Here is a 24,575-nt window from a genome sequence, read left to right as displayed (position 1 = left end):
TAAAATAGAGGTGGCTTGGAGATGTCTTAAGACATTGCCTGGTAAAGTTAGAATTCTTGCAAATTAAAGAAGAAGTGTCCATAAGTGTAAGACTAAATTAATCTACAATAACATATTTAGTGTTATCTCATAAGTGAAGTTTAGGTACCCTCAACCTTACTTTGTGAGCTAGAAAAATTGCTTCCGATTATTTACGTGAAACAACTAGAATAACTAAATATTAATTAATAAATCCGTTGTAGTCTAGTTGGTTAGGATACTCGGCTCTCACCCGAGAGACCCGGGTTCAAGTCCCGGCAACGGAATTATTTTTTCCTTACAATTAATTGTTCTAATTAGTTTTGTATATTTGATGGAACACTAATACTTGAATTCCCTGAAGCAATCATATTCATATCTGTTACTTGGTACATCTAACATCTGTGTACGCTTTGAAGTGATTATTCACATTCACTGTTTTATTGTAAATAAATTTCTCAACTATAGTTTTGGGTGGAACTGGGAATGAATCCACCAGGGGGGGTAATCGACTGTGTAAAAATGAACCACAAATAAAGAGTCTCAAGCCTAAAGAGCAAAAATAATTGTCAAAAATTTCAAAGGGCTATATATCAATTTCTTTTTTAATCAAAAGGGCAAAATTATTGATCTACTAGCGATTTTGTCCGAACTTATTTCACTTTTACAAGAAAATCGCTGCCCATACAGTGTTTTCATCATTTTTTTTTTAAATCGCTGCCTAGGCAGCGATTTTAGAGGGGAATTTTATTTTTATTTTTTTTGGAAAATCACTGCTGAGAGGCAGCGATTTTAGAGGGGAATTTTATTTTTATTTTTTTTGGAAAATCACTGCTGAGGCAGCAATTTCTGTGGAACTTTTTTTCTTCTTTTTTAAAAATTTGGTGCCATGGCAGCTAGGCAACTATTTTAGTTAATTAATTATTTTTTTTAAAGATATTGCTATCATTTTATTTCTTATAATCGTATTAAGTGAAATCTTTATTAACAATATAATCGTATTAAGTGAAATCTTTATTAACAATTGTAATGCGATTTTTCTTTTGACCAAAAAAAAAATTACCAATATTTAATCTGATTTTTTTTAAAAAAATAATTGGCAGAAAATTTTAAAAAAACAAATCACTTTTTTTTAAAAAAAAATAATTGACAGAAATTTTTTTTTTAAAAACAAATCACTAAGACAGAAAAAAAAAGTGCAGAAATCGAAATCGCTACCTACACAGCGATTTTCAAAAAAAAAGAAAGTTTTTTTTAATAAAAACGCTGCTGTTGCAGCGATTTTAATCCTTTTTTAAAAAAAATCCGCCAAAAACGCTGCATTGGCAGCGATTTTCTTTTTTAAAAAAGAAAAAAAATATGAAAACAAAATCGCTGCATTTTGTTAGAAAAGAAATTGATATACCCATTTAAAATTTTTGACAATTTTTTTTTGCCCTTTAGGCTTCAGACACCAAAAATAAATACCATGTATAATTCTCATCTTCACCAATTTGATATTGCAAGCCATTTCCCCAATGGAAAACATGAAGTCTTGTTTTTCGAGGTCCGGGCAACACTGATGCATGGCAAGTGAGGATCTTCAAACACCAGGCTAAAAGACCACATCAGATATCTATAAACAACAAGGCAGATTGGAGGAATAGTAATCCCTCTTTCAACCATTGAAGTAAGCAAATAGTTGGGGTATGGAGAGGAGGAGGAGAAGGTAAGCAACTTGAGAAAGTTATCATAAAGGCAATGAGACTTTAAAGACAACATATGTTACAAACCAACAAACAAATGAATGTGTTAAAACTCACACAGTACTCTGCCCTTTCATCTTGTTTCTCCGTGAAAGAAAGCAGATACGAAAAAGAGACGAGTCCTGCAGTTAACTGTCAAACATGTAAAGCATTGGATGGATGACTTGATCATCTTTGCATTGTCTCAACAACCAATGAGCAATTCCACTAGTTCACTTTTCTTCAGTTTTGAATAACCCTTGAGTCCTCTAGATTTTGCCAGTTCTTTAAGCTGAGGAAGTTTCATTTCTTCAATTTTGACTGCTTCACTTTCAACATGATTCTCCAGTGATGTCTCCGTCTTGAGCTTAACTTTTTCTTTGGAGTTAAATGGGGATTGTAGAGGCGATCTTTTCACAAAGCTTGACCGTAGGCGTGTTGATCTTGGATCTGCTGTTGGTGAATAGTCTGTTTCTGGTTCTTTTTGATCTTCTTGATGAGTCGAACCCTTGTCATCCTTTGTACCTGCAGAAGAAAAAAGATATTATCTGACTGAGGTATCATCATTTGCATTGGGATAGAATTTTGGGAAGAGTGGGACGACTGGAAACAGGCTTGTATTAAACTGAAAGAAATCACTACCTTTTGCTTCTGTCTTTGAATGTCGAAGGATTTCTAAGACCGAATCAATAGCAGGCTTCTCTTCAGAGGACTTGGTACTTCTTTTCTTGGAACTTGTAGAATCACCTTTTGAAATTGAAGATTGTATTCTCTTGAAAAGAGAAATGATCTCTTCCTGGTTTAATGAATTTGGGGATGGCTGTATATTGAGCTCACTACCTTTGGATGTTTTCCCTGGTGTAGCATCTTTTGAAGACTTTCGTCGCCTGATCCCATCAGCTCTTATGGTGGAGAGAGTTGAACAATGAAAATCCCTACGATTTGTACTCAAGGAAAGCCCATATGCAATCTCTGCCAAATTGAACAAGCTGCATCAAAAATCAATACCTCAGTTTAAATTTCCAGAATTCATGCTATCTAATATGATGCATACTCATCCTGATGTATGGATGAAAATTGAGGCTTACCGGTGACGCTGGGTGTTATCATTTCTAGTAGACTAAAATAAAAAGTATCTAACCATACATAATCGATAGAATCACAAGATTCATATACAACTGTATGTCCAATACAAACATTATCTCCAAACAGAAAGCGGGGAAAAAACAGATGAGAGATCACCAGTGGTTCAAATATGTCTATGCCAATGCTGGAGGTCAATTTCGAACAATTAGAGCCAAGCTACAAAGTTACTTCTATTTCTTAGCCCTGATGTGCATGACTAGCCAATATTAGTCTCATTGTGTGAAAATCATATCAAGGACGTCCCTCATGTTAAAATCCTCCTCCACCAAAACGTCGTCCCTCTTCCCCCAACACACAAACCAAGAATGACAAATTAAAAATAAAGAGTTCATGTTGTATTCCCAAGCACTCCTTCCTACAACTTACAAATCATAGTGATTATAAAGTAGCGAAAAAGAACAAATGTACCCGAACTATTGTAAATAGTATGCACCTCTGTCATACTTTTGGGACATTGGTGCCCCTACCGTCTAAAAACTAGAGCATACATTTTTTTATACTAAGGGACATCAATGTGTCATGATCTTATCCACTGATCCAACATTTATTAAATATATGATCAATGGATAATATTATGTCAAAGTGTGTCTATTTAATCTTCAATTAGAGTGAAGAACATATGTGTTCTAGTTTTTGGACGGCAAGGAACACCAATATCTCAAAAATATAACGGAGGTATCTGCGTACCATTTATAATAGTTCGGGTATATTTATCCTTTTTCCCCGTAGAATATACCAAATTCCTCTACAGATAACAGAAAAACATCCACAAAGTTAAATGGAAAAGCAGATCTAGCTACAATAGGCATACTGAATCTCTTCTTCTCATCTACTTGACCCTTCTTGATTAACAATCAAATTCCACATTTTTGATCCATCAATTGCATAGACTAGCTAAACATTCATCTTTTAACCTAGATCAATGTTCATAACACAGGTAAGTTGAAGTAAATTGGGTGAACAATTCTTGCTTGCAATTCCAATAGTAATAATAGAACTCAAGATTTTCGCAAGTAACTTCCCAATTAAATTCCAATTTTAGTTTCAAGAATTCATAAGAATACAACCTAATTCAACTCATTTCATGGAAATTTTTCATAATTAAAAAAAAGGTACCTTTTGGTATTCGGTTCCCCAAGTTGGGTTTACATAAAGCAGAGAAGGAGGGCAATTGAGATATGGAATTTGAAGAGAAAACTGCAGTTGCTGTTGCACCCATATTTTCTTGAAAATCTTTTTTTTTTTTCGATTCTTAATGAAATGACTACATATATCGTAGACTCTTTATTTTTAGTTAAATTAAACACAATACTCAATACCACATAAAATAGTTGACGTGTATGCAGGCTGACCACAAAAGCCATGTACACATTTTTGTGTCCCATTATCACTTATCACACGTGCTACATACAAGTAGAATATGGTTTTGGATGAGAAAAGGATTGTTTCTTTTTTTGATTCACATTAAAAATATCTTATTAGAATAAAATTTTCCTTAATAAAATCTACGTTCATACTTAAGATATTGAACTTGAAATTTCAAATTAAGAACGAAAGAATAATTATTACTTAATTTGATTTTTGTTAGTTTCTTCACCAATCATTATAATCACCCTTTCTGAATACTCATTTTTTTGTAAAAGGAAAATGAAGAAACAAGCAAAGTAAACGAATCCTTTTATCAACATGTGTAATCAAATATTGTAGTAAAAGGACATGGTCAGATCTTGATGAAAACAAATTTCTATGTGAAACATAATGTAATATAGATTGGAGTTCAATTTATCCTTCTTTTCAGCAATTCAAATATGATCTTCAGAGTCGTCTTGAACTTTTCTTGACCCTTTGTGAAGTTAGAGAGCCATTATGTTTTGTCAAATTAAAAATAATCTTGAAAAGAATCAGGAGAGGCATGTTCCTTTTGTACCAAGATTGGAATAAAAAAACCAACCATGAACATAGTAAAAGCTGACATATTTGATCTTTTCATTATTTATCACTCATGCTAACAGAGAACCCATGATAACATCTTTAATTATAGCTCATAGCTCATATCATCATTCATTAGTTACCAAATATCACTGAGTATAAAAAAACAAGGAACAGATCTTATAAGATTGACTAGACTATAGAGTATATAAAATACTCTCGCAGAATATATAATTATATTAACATTAGTTCAAACGTATACGCAAGCTTGTTCATTTAAATATTTGAGTCCCATCTGAGCTAGAGAGTTCAAAGTTCATACCCTTTTTCATTTCAAGAGGAATGATCTAATTTTTTTTTTAGTCTGTTTTTAAAAAAATGATTCTTTTCTTTTGCAACACTTTAATTTTCATGTAACATGTTTAAAACTATAATATTAAATGACATTTTGGTACATTTGACATAACTTTAATTTAGAATCACAATACTAAAAAGTGTTCTTTATTTTCTTAAACTTCGTTCCTAATCAAACTAGGTCATTTTTTTTAAACGGAGGAAGTAATCAATTTCAAGAAATACTAACTCATGAACATAAGCATACTTTCAAAAGTGTAAATGATTCATTATTAACTGATCATGCTTTCAAAATTCAAAATTCTAACTGGACCAAGAATTTGTCCCAATTTACAGTGATGATGATCATTTACAACATTTGGACAATAAAACCAATAAAATAATCAAAAACACAATGGATGAAAGTCCAATAGCCACACCAAAAACAACTCTGCTTGGTCCATGTTCATGTTTAGGTGGTGGAGTATCATCCTCCGCAGTATCATCACTGAAATCTTCCTTGGGAGGCGGCGGAGACACTGGCAATCCATGTTTATCACAAGCTGCAATGCCAAGTTTTAGTTTTGAAGACAATGTGGAATGATTGTAGCAAAGATTTGAATTTTCTCCCACTTTGAACACGACTAGTTTCTTGATGAAAGAAGTATTGAATGGCAAAACCCCTTCGAAATTGTTTCTTTCAAGATTCAAGTATTTCAATCCCTTCATATCTGATATGAACTTTGGAACAGTTCCATTCAATTGATTTGATCCAAGATCAAGATGAACTAATCCAGATATTGCAGAAATCGATTTCGGAATACTTCCAGACAGAGCATTTGAACCTAATGACACATTTTTTAAAGAAAGTAAGTTACCAAATGAATTTGGTATAGTACCATTGAGTGAATTTGAAGAAAGATTCAAATGCACAAGATTTACAAGTTCAGTTAAAGAACTTGGTATTTTCCCTTTTAGTTGATTCCCAGATAAATCAACATAAGTAAGATTCATATGCCATTTTGTAGGAACAACCCCTTTGAGATTTGCATGAGAAATTGTGACACTCTGTAAGTTCTTGATACTGTTCATGATTATAGAAGGGCCACTAGCAGAAACCGGAACATGTGACACCGTTAAACTAACCACATTGCGCAATTGAATTAGCCAAACGCTAGTGAGTTTCTTGAGAGAGTTGATGCAAGTGAAGGTTTGGAGATTGGAGGAAAGTTCAGAAGGGAAATGAACAGGAGAAACAGGGCAGTTGATGAACTGTAAGTCTTGGAGAGTGGAGAGAGTTTTGAGAGATGTTTGGGATAATGTAACATCAGTTGAACAGTTTATGAGTTTGAGAGAGATGAGATGGTGAAAGGGAGTGGAAGAATCACAAATGGTGGAATTGTGAAGAGGAGAACAGGGGTCTTTTCCTGTTGGTACACTTAGTGATCTGAGAGCTTTGAGTTGGTTTGGGTCAAGATTAGTGGATTGAGATGATGATTTTGTGGAGAGGAGAAAGAGTAGAAAGGTGAATGAGAGGAACAATGGAGCCATAGTTGAAGAAGAAGAAGATTTGAAGAAGGAAAAGAAGAGAACTTCTTGTATGTTGGAGTTTGTACAAGAAAAGGATTTTGAGAGTGCTGAGCACCGTTGTGCTCGAACCCTGTTGCACTATGAGGCACTGTTTACGAGTCGAATCTTAGTGGGTGCCTTGGATTGTAAAATTATTACAGAGTTGGTTGGGTCAAAAAGGTGTTTACATAGTTAAAAATTATTTGTGACTATGTTTAGACCTTTATACTGTGACAAAAGTTCACATCGTTGGTTAATGAGATGGGTAAATTCCTTATAAGTTTTAAGCAATTTTTTTTCCTTTGAGTTAACTTTTGGGATATTAGTTAGGCGTAAAACCTAATTTCACATGGTATTAGAGCAGAGTCCGTCTCACTCGACATTGGGATCCCAAAAATCAAGGCGTGAAGTGGGTGTATTGGGTCTCCAAAATCAAAATTATCCAGGCACCAGATGCACTTGGCATGAAGTGGGTGATATCAGATGCTGAGCACTGGACGTGAAGTGGATGTTAAAGAATGACTATTGAGTGCGATGAATATTTATCATTTCAATAAGCTTATAAGCAAAAACTTGTAAACACTTTTTTGGGGTTATTTTGTGTTTGAAAATAATATTTTTTGAATTACATATTTAAAGTCAAAAGTTATAAATTAATCGCATTCTACTTATTTTATCAAACATTTCTGTTTAAACATATCCAAAATCTGAACTTTATTGTTCAAGCTTCAGATCAATTATTTTTATTTTATTTGATGATTTTTTTAACCATACATACAAAATCTCAACCACAATTACTGATTTCAATGAACTTATAACTTTGATTATATATTCTCCCTTGTTCAATAATTAATATTTATCACCTATAGATTATTTTTAATCCCTTAATCTACTCGAGTTCATGTTCTAAATCGTTCGCCTCTAATATAAGCTATTTATTATTAGGACAACACATATTAGCCATCACATGCAAAAGAATTTTTAAAATGTACGAGAAAATTGTTTCGATAAAGTCAAAGGTCGAAATCTCAACTTCCAAAAATTGATAAGCAATATTATATTTTGTAAATTAAGTGCGAAGCAACGGACATTAAAAAACAAATGTTGATGGTAGAGATTATTATGTTTATTGAGTACGAAAAGAAGGACATTATATTATAAGAAAATAAGGCTTAATCAGAATCCAAATATTTTCTGCTGGACTCAGGTGCACTCCAACTTTTTCTTAAAAAAAATTGTAGTATATGCTTTTTTCCTCGTACCATTTTTGGCCCTTTTTATAAACACATTTTTTCATAATTATTCTTTGCTTGGAATACTAGTTTTTTTTTAATCATTATGTGATTCTATCCTTTGAATTAAAGTATTGTGGTCTACACAACTTGGAAATTCTTAGCTTTGTGACAAAACACATTTTACCTTACACTAACATGGATCAATAAAGTAATAATTTAAAGAACTTCTTTTCAAGGCTAAATTAAACATATTAATGACTCTTACATATCAATTTCTAATACGAGCCTTGAGAATAGAGTTGTTCGTAGTTTTATTAATGAATAAAATGTTTTAATGCAAATTTGGATTAATCTAACTTTAAAGTGGGTATTAAGTATCGGAGGAGGAAAACAAAAAAGTATTAGTTATATGGTTACCTATGACAGAAATTGAGAATATTGTGGTTTTTCCAAAATTTTAGTTTGCCCCTTTTGAAAGACTTCCTCTAAATAGACCTCTTACAATTTACAAAGGTGTCTTATTAACAAAAGACTCAATAAGTAAAGTTGTCCTTTCTAACTTTATATGTTATATTACTTTCATTTCAAGCATCATGGGCGGACCCAACTTATATGGGAGTCAGCCGATACTATTTCGTTGAAATTTTTTAATATATATATATATATATATATATATATATATTAATAATGACACTCCAGGGAGCGCTTTGGCTCGTTGGTCAGCGCCGCGAATGAAGAGAGTTTATAAGAAAGATTAGAACCTTCAACCTCCCTATTTTTAGTTACATTAGGCTAAAACAAACAAGTTGAACTAGAATACAATATAAAACCTTCTATAGAAATTTTATTACTTAATCAAATCAGAATTTGATACAATAATATGAAAACTCGTCGAGGAGAGTGATAGTAGTTTAGTTGATTTTTTTTTGTAGTTTACGTTATTTATGTTTTATTAGTACAATTTAAATAACATTTATTAATTTATTATTTTTATCAATTTATTTATTATTAATTTATTTGTAAAATATCGACACTACTTACGAAAAATCCTACTAACGCCACTGAGGATCAGAGATAAAATACGGATACCCCTAAACTATAATCGAAATCTCAGAAATACATTTTAACTAAACAAAGATCCTATTACCCCTGAACCCATTTTTTAAAAATAATTTTGTACACATTTTTGACTTACGTGGCACACTCTGTAACTCCATGCAATTGAGGTGCATGGTAGTATTTGGATGCAATTGAGGTGCATGGTAGTATTTGGATGTCACATAAGTCAAATAGGTGTACAAAATAACGAAAAAGAAGTTCAGGATAATGACAACTTAGTTTAATTAATGTGTGTCACTAAGATTTTAACGTGTGTACCTTTTTCCAAGGATTTTGCTCTTAAACTTGATTTTCAAAAGCTTAATCAAACTGCTTGATTAAAAAATGAATAGCACATTTTGAGTCTAAATTGTGTTTACCTGTTCTGTTAGAACTATGAGAAAACTCAAAAGACTAGAAAAGAATTCCATTAATCTCAAGTAGCATAATACTTTTCATTATAGTTCAACTTTACCTTTTTAATTTCAAAAGTTTCAACATTCTATTTCCAAATAAAACTTCTACTGGAAAAACTGATACAAGCTGATCAAACTGTGCAACAAATTGAAGAGTTTTCACCTCCACATTACATGAAAAAGAAGCCTACATTATCAAACATGTGGTATGGTTCAAGAAACTTGTTCAAAGCTCAACAATCCATGTCGATGCAGTTTTGAACCATAGCTGAAGGGTCATCTTTGCTGACAAATGGATTTATCTTGACCCATACTAGTGAGAAAACAGAAGCCAACAGCACAGACCATAGCACAACAATAGTTGGAGTTCGATTTTGGCGTCCCATGAGACCTTTGAGGAATGGATAAAGATGAAGGATCACCCAAAATGAGAAGAACACTTTGCCAAATAAAGGACCCCAAGCCTCATATCCTTTGTTGAGTGCATCAGAGAAACCAGCAACAACACCAACTAAGTTGACAATGAGAATTGTGGTTGGAGGGATCAAGACTGTTGTCCATTTGAATAGGTAGAGATCGGCAAACTCTCCATCGTCTGCAGCTTTGGCTGTCACTGTGAAGTTTGTGTCTATACCAGCAAGCATCTTGAGGAATCCTTGGAAAACTGCAAAGAGATGTGCAGAGACACCACCAATCACCCAGAACTGCTCGTTACGCCACCAGTCCTCTATGCCTATACCACTCCATCGTAGCTCGAGCACACTTGTTACAATGATGGAAAGGAAAAGACCAAGGAAGAGTATACTTGCAATGTTTGATAGCTGCAAAGAAGGCACAAGAACTTGACTCAGTAATTATTGAAACTAAAGAAAAGCAGCCTTAATACCAGCTCCTAATGTGCACTCATTTGCAAAATCTTTAAACAGTTTCGAAAGTTGCAAACAAGTCAGAGAGGTGGAAGCATTTACCGTAGGGATGATGAATTTTCCTGTAAGAAGGCAAACAGCCGGAAGAATACAGTACGCAATGAGGGGAAGAGAAGTGAAAGGATAGACAATGGTGTTGGTGTAGGCAAGTCTTTGGAGCCATTTGAGACGTCCGCCTCCAAATCCATACCATAAAGGACAATGCCTACTCAAGAAAATCTCAACCGAGCCAAGAGCCCATCGAAGAACTTGGTGCAACCTGTCTGACAAGTTGATAGGAGCTGACCCCTTGAAAGCAGGTCTCAACGGCATACAGTATATTGATCTCCATCCCCTGCACTGCATCTTGAAGCCAGTCAAGATATCCTCTGTCACTGAACCATAAATCCAACCAATCTGAAAAGGACATACAAAGAGAAAAGAGTTAGCCCCTTCTTTCCATAAGTGAAACTAAAAGAGAGAGAAAGATTCAATTTTTACTTCTTTTCCCCATGCTGTCTTCTCTTCATAACCACAGCCGATAACATGAATTGCTTCCCTGATCAGTGTCGATGGATTAGCAGAATCAGGTACTCCTCCATTTTCCATCAATGTAGACTCGATAAATACGGATGACATGCCAAAAGTTTTCTCAAAACTCATCTGAGAGATAAGCAAGGACCTCTCGTGATCGTCATAATCTGAAGACACCAAAATGATAGCTCCAAGGTTAAATTTCCAAAGATAATGGAGGCCAATTTCTCACTAGTTCCAAAGATACTAGAAACTCACTTTCAATTTCTCTTAGGTTGAAGATTGCGGAATTCAGATCTTCTCTTTTTGCCTCACGATAAACCTCAGTAAGATCCTTCTCTTTGGCTGGTTTCTTGCGGCGACAGCAGCAAGAGAAAGATGAAGAAGATTTATGTATTGTAGGCAGATTAGAAGGGCTGTAACCATAAAGTGCTTGCCTATTGAAAACAGTTCCTGTACCGACATATACAGGTCCTTGGATGCCATCCAAACCTTTCATGTTAACCTGAAAAGATGATAAAATCCATCTTAATCCAGTTGGCAACATCAAAAGATTCAATACTAAACAACTGATATTATGTGTATGATGTTGAATGAAGCAAGATTATTCTTCAATATTCAAATAGATGAGAAAATCACTTGAGAATCTTAAAGTAATATAATAGTATGATATTAATTTTAGTTGCTCACGATACTTACATCAAAGAAGACTATGTTTCTGTTGGCATATCTGTCACTTTTATCAATCCCGTCAAATCTCTGAGGGAACTGCACATAACAGACGTCTCTGCCGACTTGTGGATCCATTAGGAAACACATAGCCTCACGAATGGCTTTGCTGTTATTGACGTAGTGATCACAGTCAAGATTGAGAATATAGGGTGCATTTGTGAGAACTGCAGACACCCGTATCTGAAATAAAACAGTAAGTTCGTAAAAGGAATTAAATAAAAATAGTCTAAGATCAATGATAATAAATTGCATCTGAACACACCAGAGCATTTTCAGCACCAGCTTTTTTGTGGTGTTGATAACCAGGTCTTTTCTCTCTTGAGACGTAAACGAGACGTGGAAGTTCATTTCCTTCAATGTCATGGACACCACTATGTCCCAAGAAAACCTGTGAAGAAGAAATATTCTGGTGCTTATTTGAACTCCAAAATGCTTCTGTTGAATAGTAATGTTTCACAAATACTAGAACTTCAAGAAGCAAAGTGATCTGAAAGCAGCGAGTACAAAGATTGTTGCAAAATCAATGACCACTTACCTGAATCATTCCAGGATGATCACGTGAGTTGTTTCCTGGCCAAGGGGTTCCATCTGCCATGGTCCATCCATCCTCCGGTGTTTTCTGAGCCTTGGCAACTAAAGCATTTACCCTTACTTTATACTCTTCATATTCTCTCTGCAATATCAAATAAAAGATTAATCATCCAAATAATGCAGCCCAATTCTTGAAGCAGATGTTTAGTTCATACAGAATCCTACTCTTACCTTCATTGCTCTGCGCTCCTTGACGAAAGAAGGCTGCACTTTGTCTTTCAAGTAATCAAACTTTTGAGTGAAGTAGAACTCAGGTGCACGCGGTTCAATTGAAAATTTCTTGCAGAATGGTACCCATTTCCTTGCAAAGTCAGAAGTCTCAGCTAGTGACTCAAATGTAAGCATTGAGCCACCATCATCGGATACATAGCAGGATACTTTTTCGACAGGATAGTCAACTGCAAGGATCGAGAGAACAGTGTTGGCAGTAATCATTGGAGGTTCTTTCATGGGATCCACCGTACTGACAAAGAAATCAACAGGTGCAAGCTGACAAGGCTCTCCCTCCCTTTCATACCTAGAAAGTTCAAACAAAGTTAACTTTAAGTGAAAAAATGCAAAGAAGTTTGGATGTGTTCTACTAGCAGTGATATGAATATTTGTGCAGAAGATTTATAACCTTGCAGAAAGCCTGTCAAGATATGTCTCTCGGTTGATAGGAGACCATTTAGGGAACTGATCCAACACCCACGAGAAAGCGAACCAGATCTCACAGAAAACAGAGATAAACCACAGGGGATAGGCACTTTCAACTGGATGTGTTACTCTATAGTGGAAGAAAAGGCAGAGAACTATCAATCGAACAATAATTACAATCCTGTATGGAGTAATTTGAGACTTTGGCACTGGAATGATTCTTGAAAGTGGCTCTGCAGCATCTGCTAACCTGCACAAGTTATATTACAAGAAATCAATACATGCATGATAAAGGTAGAACAAGTTCAAGATTCAAAATCACTGAAGGTGGATCAAACATCAATCTTTTATAACTAAAAATTCCTTCTTATAGTTATTTAGACATCTAGACAAAAGAAAGAAAACTATGAATCAGACAAAAACTGCAATACAATTTGTAACATGGTTACTTCCCAATTTCACGAAATCTATCGTCTAATTAAGTTGCTTCCGCAAAGGCCTACTTACTGTGGCTTTTCTTCCATCTGCTGCTCAGGTGGAACTTCAGCAGCTTCTTGTACAGCAGCTTTACTTTGGTTCTTCTTTTTCTTGTTTTTCTTTTCCTTCCAACTTTCCACTCTATTCTTCCATATTGGATTCCCAGTATCATCATGATATTCTTCATAAGGAAATAAAACATAATTTAATATAATGTTATCTATTGAACGTAGACTAGAAACAGCTCTTATGAATGTTGTGCAGCAAAGCTTCCATCTACTTACCGCTGTCCACAGTTGAAACAAAACTAACAGTTCTAGCATGAACTCCAGCATCCTACATTGGAAACAATAATTCGTCACCAACTAAAATTCAGTTTGTAGACTATAGATGTGAAGTTTCACCAGACATGACTTAGTACCTGTGCAGTATCAGGATGAGAAGCCACTATAGCATGGTTAGTAGATTCTTGCTCGTTTTCTGCATAACAATAAGCATAGTACTATGTTACACTTCCTTAGGTATTTTATATACAAATAGCTATATGGGATCAGAAAGAAAGCCAAATTGTCAAATATCAAGCTTTAGTCATTAAAGAAAACAAAATTTACTTACCATCATATGGAGTTGCACACCGTAGACATGCGTTGCGTCCTTCTTTGATCTCATAATCTATGCAAGTCTTACAAACAGGATAGTTACACTCATGACAAGCCACAAAGACTTCACCATTAGTATTAGCTAACCCCACTTGTTCGCCGCAAATGTTGCATATTGGAACCCCTGACTCCATCATTTTTTCCACTCACAAAAACAGTACTAGTCACTAGCACTCTTGGCCACAGTTAGCACCAAATGATGGTTTTCTCCTGTGTCAGTGGCAAGAATATAAAGAAGGAATGTATTCACTGACTTGAAAAGAGCTAAGGAATGAGAAATATTATTGTAATGGTGAAGGAAAGTTTGGAGGGTGGTTACAAGGCCTTGTAGGTTGAGAAGTTGGTATCAAAGGTATAATTTTCAGAGAAGAAAGCAATGTGTGGGCAGATTTTTTTTAAAAAAATTGCTGAAGTTTGAAGGAATGAGTATGGTTGGAGTTTATACATCTTAACCAACTTATTGTACCAAACTTTAAGTCAGGCTGCAGCTTCAAGACTGAGCCACCCTCCACACCTCATTTGACAGATTTAGTCAAGCCACATTCCTTCTTTTCTTCTTTTTTTCCTTTGGATTCAAGTTATATATATTAATAGTATATAAAATCTTTTATACACAAACTTATAATATGTTAGTTATCATTTTTATTAGGCTAGCAAATTGTAATACTTATCATAGAAACTTGTTTGTAGTAAGTGTATAAAAAAATTATAACACCAATGCATACATAATACAACTTAAGCTCTTTTCTCTGATAAGGAAAATTCTCTCTCTTAAGATCTATAGATTTACTGTCAAAATCTAAGGAAGAATAAAAGCTTCTAATATGAAATGATGTGATTCAGACCAAATATCTTTTTTTTTACCTCCCCTCTGTTTTCTTCTCTCTGGAAGAGCCTGTTTGGCTCAGCTTAAAAGCTGGTCAAACTGACTTAAAAGCTGGTTTTTGACTTATTTAACTGTTTGGCAATACTCAAAATAACTTATTTTAAGTTAAAAAAAACTTATTTTAAGCCAAAAGTTAAAAGATGGGGTAGAGGTGCTTTTTTTTTTTTTTTAGCTTATAAGCTGTTTTAAGTTGACCACATTTTTATCTTTTTGCTCTTAATATTTTTATACAATCTCCAAATTACCTATATAACCCTAACATTTCTTTCTTCCATTTTTCCCTTTTCACGTTTGACATAACAACTTCAGCACTTTTATCCAAACGCATAACTGCTTATTTTAAAAATAAGTTTCAGCACTTTTAAAAATACTTTTTTAAAGCTGCTTTTATTAAGCCCATCCAAACGGGCCCTAAGTTAATTTTTTTGTTGTTGTAAATATTGGGTCTGAATCACATATTATTTCAACCCATTCTACCTGGAATAGTAACTATGCTCAATTTATTCATGTTTTTATGCTTTAATTGAAGATTGCCTAGTTTAAATCTTGCGAATAAGATAAATCTCTTCACGAAATATACGTGAATACAATCACAACTACAACATAATCACAGTTCGACTGTCTAACATCATTCTGTTCACATTTACAAGATCAAAAAAAAAATTAACATCAAAATATGGAAACTCGCGATAATCAGAGGTGAAATTCATGTTTACCTTTACATATGGTGATGTAAAAATAGATGTTATACATACCATAAAGTTCAATATCAATGTATTGGACACATAAATGACCTAATGTACCAAGAAAAGTGTTTTAAAGAGGCCCACAATTAGGTATGCAAGTCTCCAACAAATAGGTAGACCTCACAATTGCATGCACACTACTCAAGCACACATGCAATAGACATCTTCATTCTAAGAGTTTTTTTATTATTGTATTGCTGCTTACAGATTAAGTGAATAATATACAAACAATATCGCATTGAGGCAAACATCTAATTAAGTAATATCAATTTCTCAAAATCAATGTCTCAGGATCCAAATCCCAATCCCAACCAAAAAAGGGGAGAGAAAATGAAGAGACAAGCTCAGATTCTTGATATCTTAGATATCTTTTTGCAATTACATCGGAAAGAAAACATCTAATTCTACAGAAGCACAAGCATAAGCCAATATCATTGTTGTAGCACCTAGTTGTTTAGGTCACAACCCTGTAGGGTAGAACCTTTGTTCGGCAAAGCCATGCCTGTCCAGTTTAGCATACAAGAGAAAAGACCCAAGAGCTGGCATATTGGGAGCATAACTTTCTATGAGGTTAACATCATGTACAAGTAGCAATATCTCAGCTCAACCTGTGCTGCTTCACCCGATGTTGTAAACCTTCACTATCTTGGACGTATCACAGACAATTAGGTTCTCTGAGTCAGTAGGAGTTGTGCACAGCCAATTTACCTAATTAATTAAAGAGCCAATCGTGAGACAAATATACTAAACAATTGAGGCATAAAGTTTCAGACAGAGAGGGCATAAAAGGCAATGAAATGAAACTTACTTTTCTGCTCAAACTTAAGCTAGAACAAAGGAAATCGGTCCCACTGCTCGTCTCACCAGCCATGAAAAACTTGGACCAATCCCATACTTTTACTTGTCTGTCATTTCCACCTGAAATTATGAACTTCCCTTTGTCCCCAAATGTGGAGAAAGTCCTAATAGAATTTCAGCAGATTAGTGCTGGCTGGTGGGGTAGATTTGAGCCTGCTACGCTAAGAAGAAAACTTACACACAAGATACAGCAGCAGTGTGTCCTCCCAAAGAGTGATCAAGGTGCAGGTCTCCTCCATTTTGATTCTCAATTTCAGGATCAGCAGAAGAACCACCAACTTTGGGGGTTGACTTAGAACCTTTCTTGGGTTTAGACGAACTCTTAGACTTGACAGTATTGAGCTCTGACTCAACGTTTATTATAGAAACAACTCCATCACCCCTAGCCACAGCACAAATCTTCACAAATCTATCCACCACATCAACTTCGGGAAGAGCCAGAGCATGAACAAAGGCAGGGTTCAAACATTGTCCCGTATTCCCTTTATTTCCTGCGTCAAGTGTGCCTGCACCAAACAAACAGAACTTCAACAGCCAATCTAATAAGCTAGATATAGCAACACGGAATGTTCTAATACATTAGCTAGGCTATGAGTACTGGATGCATGTATGTATCTGACACTGCATTCAGCCATTCTAGGTTTTGTATGCACTGTGAAGGATCCACTGGAAATGCCCATGTCTGTCCAAGATGAGTGAACTTATGTAAAATGATGAAGGGGGTACCACAGATGTCGCAGAAAGGCTGAGTTAGATTCTTTTGAAAATGGCAACGAGAGAACCAAAATTAGATGTCACTGGCAGAAAGCAGTAATCATTTTTTTAGGTCTCACGTGAACTTGACTGTGCAGTAGGAATTTTGAGCATTTAAGCAGTCAGATCCCGCTAGAGTAGTCCTGAATTTCTTCTGGTCAATCTTGCTAGGCAGATAACTTGAAATGTAGAAAATCACTCTCGCAAAAATTTATGACACACCAAGCTAAGAGCTCTAGCTTAATATTTAAAATGGGAGGAATACTTAATTCAATCAGTAAAAATGGGAGGAAGATAATAGACTATCTACTCTCATTTCCCCTTTCTCACCAACTGAAATGTCAGTGATGTTTCTAAGCAAGAAGGATACTTTTAGATAAAATTCTAAATGTGGACCATTCCAAGCTCCAACAATTGACCGATGACCAGTTATCTGATTAATAATTTACTCATTGAGTATTTCTTCTGCCACATGGCCAATACCATAGAAAATGGAAAATAGAAAGCGAAGTTACACAATATTACACACTTGACTCATGCTCCTGAAACTTATCTCTCTGAAAATCCATGTTGCTTATAACAATATCATATTATCTATTTAGACTTATGGGGAAAATATTAATACTTACACATATTCAACCATGACATATATCCTATTTAAACTACTATATGAAATATTCAAAAAAAAATGTTCTTAATTAATTAACTACTATAATAGAACGGGAGGATTGGGAATTCTTGGTTCTTTTACTTTACATTGTAAGAAGGATAAGTCACTAGCCTATTTACCTGATATTTTAAAAAATGATTTCCACAAAGGTATAAACTCACTCTCTATGTTTTCTAGTTAATCCCCCGCGATCAAAATATAGGGAGATAACTACTAGATATTCTAAAACTTAGTGATTTCGCTCCTTTCCAGATAGCATAGTAAGGCAAGCCTATAACTAGGTGGGTATGTAACTAGTGTAGTAAGGCACACCTACAATTCAGATATGCAGTTCTGGTGTAAAAAGGCATGCCTAAACTTGAAGGTACATATTACCAAAGTAATTAATACTAGAAATTGCAGATCTAGAAAAGAGTGCATAGTAGAAGGATTAACATACCAAAGTCCCAAATCTTCCGCGGCCGTCCCTTGGAGAAGTCCCACAGCACAAATTTTGAATCAAGACCCCCAGTAATGACTGAAAAATGAGACAAAAAACATAACATACTGTCATCATCAGCTTACAAAAAACATTCCTGGAACTTTTAGCTAGGAGGCTGACTTAGCAAGAGCTTTAGCAGACTGACAATATATAGTTTGGCATAGCAATTGACAGTAAACATTGTTCTTCAAACATCATCAGAAATTAAATAATATGTAGCAGGCTGTTAAAATTTGCATGTTTTACGAAAACCTTATTCGCCACAACTTCCATGTTTTTTGAAACCTTATGTTGCCATCCCATATATATTAACCTGGTGATTGGTTGCACGAGGCACCCTACAGCAAGATTCTCTTGTAAAAACTAAAGGGCCAAGGGATGTCATATACTGTGTGTCTGCATCTCTCTTTGAAGTCTCGCTCTCTCTGTCTCTCTGACACGCACACAGCAAGAGAGAGAAGCAGAGAGACTGCAACTGTAAAAGAAGTCTTAATTGATTTCAGTTATCAAAACACATAACTTAATTGCAGATTGCAATCACTTGTATATCATTCTTTACAAGATTATGACTAATTTGTCAAATTCTAGCCAATGCAAACCTTCATAAACCTACCAGCTTAAACTCACAAAGAGACTAGAAGTACAACTTAGAGGAAGAGTCAGTTTCTCCACGAAAGCATTCTATGTATAAGTAGACATCGTATACCTCTAAAATACCAGTGGATAAAAACATTATCATACTTCTTATGGTACTAAAATTTCCAAGTGTGTCTGGTTCATGCATTTATGTAGGCCAATCAGTTCAACATTTATGTGGGTCATATGTATATCTAGAGGGAGGAGGTCAATGTCACAGAGAGGGATGTAGGAATTCCGAAAATATTAGTTCAAGAAGTACCTTCCCACGGTCTCCAAGGGATGAATTGAACACTGCTACATATCTGATAAGATAGTGAAGGTCACAAATGATGATAGGTTCGGAATACAAAAATAGTGCCCTATGTGAAGTTGGGGGAAGAAGAATTGAAATTAATCTTCAGAGCCATAATACAAATAGGACTTCACATGCCAAAAAGATAATACAAGAAGGGCAACAACAAATAAATAGAATGCAGAACAGTATATTTTAATTAAAATGAATGACATACAAAAATCAATATGTTTCTGGGGCGAAGTACAAACTTATTATAGTAACTATATAAAAAGGATACACTTGTGTGGCCATCTCTCAATGTTTTGTACATGCGATTTTGGCGGATGTCAATGATCTGCAACACAAGTAGCACTCAGATGTCCAACACACTTATGGAAACAATGGAACAGTTTTTATCTTTTAAAAGTTTCACAACTCATCAGTTTTATCTCTGATGGGAACAGCGTAACAGATGTCCAACATACTTGTAGAACAGAGGAACTGTCTGTCCTACCTTGACATCACCACTATCATCTGCTGCAGCGAGGAATGATGACTTTGAGCTGCAAGCAATCTACAAAACAGAAAGGGTAAGCACACAGAAATAGAATAGGCATTGTTTGAAGATATCGTACACCTAAGTGAGGTACCTGAAATATGAAAGATAGGAGAAACCATAAGAGATTGAAATGTTGAAGGGAAGATATTTAAACATCACAAAATTGAATGGACAAAGCCTAATACATATCCGAATGAACAAATACAGAGAAAAATAAAAAATTTCTGTAATTAAGCCTGTGCAAGGTAAATCTGTTGGACATGATATTTAGACTAGAGACTAAAAAACAGAGAATTGAGAGCACAATTGCCTAATAGAAACAAGGGAAGCTTCTCGAATCAAACCCTAAATTTTATCAGAACTTTCAGAGTTCAGATTTGTCAATGTTGAGGTCTGGTACAGTTTATTGCAGAGCAATCAACCTATTAGCTTGGTGTTGAAGCAAAGGGATTTTACAGAATGAGATGGACAGATAAGTAGTAAATTTTCCCTAGTTTGTGTACCTAGTCCTGAAATTACATCAACATGTACCACTATTTGGGTTTGAAAAGCAAAGTGATCCATTAAATTTACGTGTGTGAACAGGCAGGTAACTACAGGAGAAACCTCCTAAATTGATTCTAGCTAAACTCCTTGAGCTAATGCTAAAAAATAAAAATCAAATAAATGGATCAGGTTAAGAGATAAGAATGGTAAATAACTGTTACATTTAGCTGAAGTTCTTGGAATCGAAGTCCCAAAATACTCACAAGATGAGAGGCTCAAGACCACTCCCTCTGTCCCAATTTATGTGGACTTCCCATTTTTCGAGATCAAACTATGTGAACTATGACCAACATTTTAAAATGTATTTTTTATCATATTTTCATGAGAACATTGCAACTTATAGCACTTCTCTTATAGTTTTTGAATATCTTAACTTTAATTTTAAAACATTAAGTTGATCTAATCCAATTTAGTTCAATGATTTAGTCAAATTAACTCAAGGGAAACGAAAGCATCCACATAAATTGGGACGGAGATAATAATAAAGAAGATGCTGAAGATAGCAAGATACTGCATTGCCAACTGAACTAATGATCGGGCATACTCCTGATAACAAGACAAGTGGAAAATAACAAAACGAGCACATGGCAGATTTTATACAAAGAGGAGAACAATGTAAAATTTATAGTGCAAAAATCCATTCTTAAAAGGTACGGACAGTGAGAGAAAGGAAAAAATATAAGGATAAAAAAGAAAACAAACAGAAATCATACCTGATTTATCTCATCCTTGTTGTAATTGTAACTGTGCAACAGTTCCGATGCAGTAACCTTGAGATACCGTTAAATTGGATTAATAAAAAAATTCTGTGCCCAAAAGTGATAAAAGAGAATAAGTGGAGAGAAGCCAACTCAAACAAAATCACAACATAAAATTAAGGGAAAGCACTTCATTCAGAGAGATGCCGGTAAAGGTCTAAATTTATAAAATAAGTATGCACATCAGCAAAGAGTGCTAAAGCCTTTACCGGCATTAGTTAATTGTCATTGGGTTCAATGTCGCTACAGGCTTTAGGGACATTTACAAAGAGCATTAATTGCCACTAAAAAACATATTTAGCCATTTGTGAGGTACCATAATCACACAAGATGCGGTAAATTCTAAAAGCACATAAAACAAACAAGTTTAAAAAAAGCACGAGAAAGTAATGGTGGAACAATATAACATTACCATATTCACATCAAAGCATTTGACTTCACTTCCCAATGAGACATAAACAACATCTTCATTTCCTGCACCATGGATACCATGTTTGAAATTGACGACTCTCACTAATTTCAGAATATGCTATCAGGTTATCATCCCTTCAACTAACTTATTACAGTGCAGAACTAACAGAGAACTCAAAATCAGTAGTCATTTAATTCACAGTGACTGTCCTAAAATAGCATATTTAGCAGCATGTGCTTTTAGTTGGAATGTTCTTTGTTAGTGTTAAGAGTATTAGAGTTGGAATATTATAAGTTTCAAAAGTTATACTGGTATATGCCATTTACTATCTTTTCTCCTTTGTTTTAAAAGAATATGGTTTGTGCATTATGTTTGACATATATAATTAGGTGTCTTGCATTCATCAATTATCAAGCCATCAATACAGTCCATTCCTGTTCATATTTCTCACAGGTATCAGAGTTTGTACGGTCATACTAGAAACTTAAATAGAGTCTCTACACCATAGTAGATAATAGAGACCTAACTAGCTTTTATTTCTTTGCTTAAATAGTTTTACTATCCTTATTTCCTTCCCATGACCGTTCAACAATACCATGTCTATTCTTGGAGACAATTCCAGTAACACTACACCTCAGTTGAGGCACCTGTTTTGGCAACATCGTGCCTCTTCCCAGTTATCATTCTGATGGTGCTGTGCATATTTCTTGTTACTATTCCGGTGAAAACACATCTCTTATCCAGTGGCATTTTTGGCGACCGTTGTGGCGGCAGTGTGAAACTAACTTTGTCACCAATTTTATTTTATTTTATTGATGAAGTAAGGACCTCTGTCACCACTTATATTCCATAAATTTTCAGTGTGATCTTCTGACAAAGTTTATAGCATGTTTCTTTGGCAATTCTCTGGAAACTTACTTTATTTTGTTATCAAAATGACCAAATATGTCTTCTCACCTTGAGTTTGAGGGAGCGAGTTAGTACGTGAAATGCTAGCGTTGGAATACCCAGATTTAGAACATTAGAACTGTAAGATTTAGTATTGTGCATCATAGTAGAATATTTAATTCTTGACATCTATAAATAGGTGTCCATTGTATTCATCAATTTATCAAATCATTACATTTTTCTGTTGCTATATTCAGGGGCAGATGTAGCCTTTCGTCTACGGGTTCATCTGAACCCTTAACTTTCAACACAGAGAATCAAGACATTGTTGTCTTCCAAGCTCATCTCCTCTCCCACTCCACAAATAATTTGTTCCAACAAGATTTGAAGTACTTCCATTTAAATTTTTAGTATTCAGACTTCTCAACTCCATAAACATTGTCAAAGTGCCAAACAAAAGATACATAGTTTTTTATATAACCCAAGTGGCGCACAGTTCAAAACTCGGTGAATAACACATCCAACACTCTCCACTTAAATACCGGGAATTTTTTTCCTGCAGAAAGATTTGGACCTGTGACCATCTAACCCACACATCACGTGTTTTGCTCTCACCACTAGACATCAAACAACTATACCTCAATTCTAGTTGGGGTGGGTTTTACATGAATTCCCTGCATCCATTAAGCCCCATTTAGGTCTAGATTTGTTAATTGCAAGGCTGAGTCAAGCTTTAGTCATAACTTACAGAAGAAAAAACAAGGACCATGTAACAAATCTGGATACGATGCAATTAACACAAGGACAGAAACACCAGTGGTCTCTCAAGGATGAAATGGAATCCTCATAGACACCAGCCCCCTGTATTGCTCTGTCCATCATCTTATGGTTCTCATTTGGGAGTACATAGAGGCAATAAACCTTAATAAAGTACACACTAGTTATTTTGTTTAATCACACAACACCAATTAAATAAGAAGAACCAGTGAAGGAAAAAAAAATACAAACCTGGCTTGAAACATATTGATGAAACTGGGTTACCATTTCCAACATCCATGGTAAAGATTTTATCTTTGCACCTCAAATCGAACCAGCACACACAACCATCCTAATATTTCCCAAGAAAATAATCAACAAATAAATAAATAAAAAAGCAACAGTCGAAAGTAATGCACTTTCGATAAAAATTCAATCTTTTTAATCTGAAAATTCAAGATTCAGCAGTCAAAACTACCCCTCAAGACCTATGCTTCATCTGGGTGTCTAATTAAACAAAAAAAAAAGTTCTAGAAATGGAAAAGGGTTCACCTCATCTGCGGTGGCAATAAGACCAGGGCGGTTTTGAGAGGCGATACAGCAGGTGGTGCTGGCTTTGTGACCTTTGAGCTTTCTTGGTTCCTCCATTCGTTGCTTACTTGGTCCCTCCCAATAAAACCCTTTTTATACCCTATTGTGATTTGTCAATGTGTTTTCCCCTTTCGCATCAGAAGATGTGTCGTATTTGTTAGATAAAATGTACTCCTAAGTAATGAAAATGATATTTTAAGCCAGAATCGTATCTTATACAAAAACACATCTTATGATACATGCAAGAAACAAATCTTAGCCCCCTTTGGCTTTGGATTTTTCAGATAATATTTGTGAAAAATTTAATAAATAGTGTTTATTTATATAATTTGTCATTATTTGATAAACATTTTAAATTTCTAAATATTAGTTTTTCTTAGTATTGGGTCAAATCTCATTATTTGGAACCTTTTGAAAATTGAAATTTACTTTTACAAAAACATCCTCTCTATAGTAGTTGATTCCGTTGTATTACATAATTTTTTACGAGAACACCAAATTACTGATGAAATATTTAGTGAATATCAAATGAGGATATGGTTGTTGATCAAAATAATGAACAATCGACTCAGGGTAACAAAATCATGTGTTTTGTCTACTTCACGATGTATGAAATGATGTTTGTTGTACTCACTTCAAACTATCACATTACTCTAGTGTCATGTACAATATTTGTTATTGTTGCAACGAAGATCCAATTGACTTATAATACAAACTTGTGGTTAGTTTTGATAATTTTTAAAATTTATGGGTATA

The 24,575-nt window shown here is 34.7% G+C and overlaps 4 protein-coding genes and 1 non-coding gene across 5 annotated transcripts; 1 reads left to right on the top strand and 4 right to left on the bottom strand.

Moving 5' to 3' along the window:
- Nucleotides 1-232: 232 nt before the first annotated feature.
- Nucleotides 233-305, top strand: TRNAE-CUC. Its single transcript has one exon. It is a non-coding gene; the product is annotated as a tRNA-Glu (tRNA).
- Nucleotides 306-1,727: 1,422 nt separating this feature from the next.
- On the bottom strand, nt 1,728-4,158 carry LOC107010982 (rho-N domain-containing protein 1, chloroplastic). The gene is made up of 3 exons (XM_015210268.2): nt 4,005-4,158; nt 2,385-2,714; nt 1,728-2,267 (listed from the first exon to the last, which is right to left on the bottom strand). Exons 1-3 carry the CDS (start codon nt 4,105-4,107, stop codon nt 1,948-1,950), a joined length of 753 nt encoding a protein of 250 aa, XP_015065754.1. The 5' UTR covers nt 4,108-4,158; the 3' UTR covers nt 1,728-1,947.
- Nucleotides 4,159-5,415: 1,257 nt separating this feature from the next.
- Nucleotides 5,416-6,784, bottom strand: LOC107010979 (receptor-like protein 51). Its single transcript, XM_015210266.2, has one exon. It carries the CDS (start codon nt 6,699-6,701, stop codon nt 5,517-5,519), a length of 1,185 nt encoding a protein of 394 aa, XP_015065752.1. The 5' UTR covers nt 6,702-6,784; the 3' UTR covers nt 5,416-5,516.
- Nucleotides 6,785-9,535: 2,751 nt separating this feature from the next.
- Nucleotides 9,536-14,203, bottom strand: LOC107011203 (cellulose synthase A catalytic subunit 8 [UDP-forming]). Its single transcript, XM_015210609.2, has 13 exons — nt 13,959-14,203; nt 13,765-13,823; nt 13,628-13,679; nt 13,374-13,524; nt 12,850-13,116; nt 12,402-12,747; nt 12,175-12,312; nt 11,902-12,027; nt 11,607-11,819; nt 11,166-11,412; nt 10,875-11,074; nt 10,437-10,790; nt 9,536-10,289 (listed from the first exon to the last, which is right to left on the bottom strand). The coding sequence occupies exons 1-13, from the start codon at nt 14,137-14,139 to the stop codon at nt 9,702-9,704; spliced, it is 2,922 nt and encodes a 973-aa protein (XP_015066095.1). The 5' UTR covers nt 14,140-14,203; the 3' UTR covers nt 9,536-9,701.
- Nucleotides 14,204-15,799: 1,596 nt separating this feature from the next.
- On the bottom strand, nt 15,800-23,993 carry LOC107011204 (WD repeat-containing protein 53). Its single transcript, XM_015210611.2, has 11 exons — nt 23,781-23,993; nt 23,481-23,580; nt 21,585-21,646; nt 21,128-21,184; nt 19,824-19,883; nt 19,608-19,664; nt 19,295-19,337; nt 18,355-18,432; nt 16,671-16,998; nt 16,443-16,596; nt 15,800-16,342 (listed from the first exon to the last, which is right to left on the bottom strand). The coding sequence occupies exons 1-11, from the start codon at nt 23,874-23,876 to the stop codon at nt 16,253-16,255; spliced, it is 1,125 nt and encodes a 374-aa protein (XP_015066097.1). The 5' UTR covers nt 23,877-23,993; the 3' UTR covers nt 15,800-16,252.
- Nucleotides 23,994-24,575: the final 582 nt, after the last annotated feature.

Source organism: Solanum pennellii, chromosome 2, assembly GCF_001406875.1.
Source record: "Solanum pennellii chromosome 2, SPENNV200".
Classification (NCBI taxonomy): Eukaryota; Viridiplantae; Streptophyta; class Magnoliopsida; order Solanales; family Solanaceae; genus Solanum; species Solanum pennellii.
Note: the sequence above shows the minus strand (reverse complement) of the source record. Positions and strands in the feature narration are given on the sequence as shown.

Bases quoted from the DNA above. Each gene is read 5' to 3' on its own strand.
- LOC107010982 (XM_015210268.2), bottom strand. From the start codon at position 4,107: ATGGGTGCAACAGCAACTGCAGTTTTCTCTTCAAATTCCATATCTCAA. The intron at 2,715-4,004 runs GTACCTTTTTTT...TCAATTTGGCAG, and splicing joins GGGGAACCGAATACCAAAAG to AGATTGCATATGGGCTTTCC. The intron at 2,268-2,384 runs GTAGTGATTTCT...TTTCTTCTGCAG, and splicing joins TTCAAAGACAGAAGCAAAAG to GTACAAAGGATGACAAGGGT.
- LOC107010979 (XM_015210266.2), bottom strand. From the start codon at position 6,701: ATGGCTCCATTGTTCCTCTCATTCACCTTTCTACTCTTTCTCCTCTCC.
- LOC107011203 (XM_015210609.2), bottom strand. From the start codon at position 14,139: ATGATGGAGTCAGGGGTTCCAATATGCAACATTTGCGGCGAACAAGTG. The intron at 13,525-13,627 runs GTAAGTAGATGG...TTCCTTATGAAG, and splicing joins TGTTTCAACTGTGGACAGCG to AATATCATGATGATACTGGG. The intron at 10,791-10,874 runs GTAAAAATTGAA...TGTCCTTTTCAG, and splicing joins AGACAGCATGGGGAAAAGAA to ATTGGTTGGATTTATGGTTC.
- LOC107011204 (XM_015210611.2), bottom strand. From the start codon at position 23,876: ATGGAGGAACCAAGAAAGCTCAAAGGTCACAAAGCCAGCACCACCTGC. The intron at 21,647-23,480 runs GTTTGTATTTTT...TCCATGGTGCAG, and splicing joins ATCAATATGTTTCAAGCCAG to GAAATGAAGATGTTGTTTAT. The intron at 19,884-21,127 runs GTATGATTTCTG...TCTGTTTTGTAG, and splicing joins ACAAGGATGAGATAAATCAG to ATTGCTTGCAGCTCAAAGTC.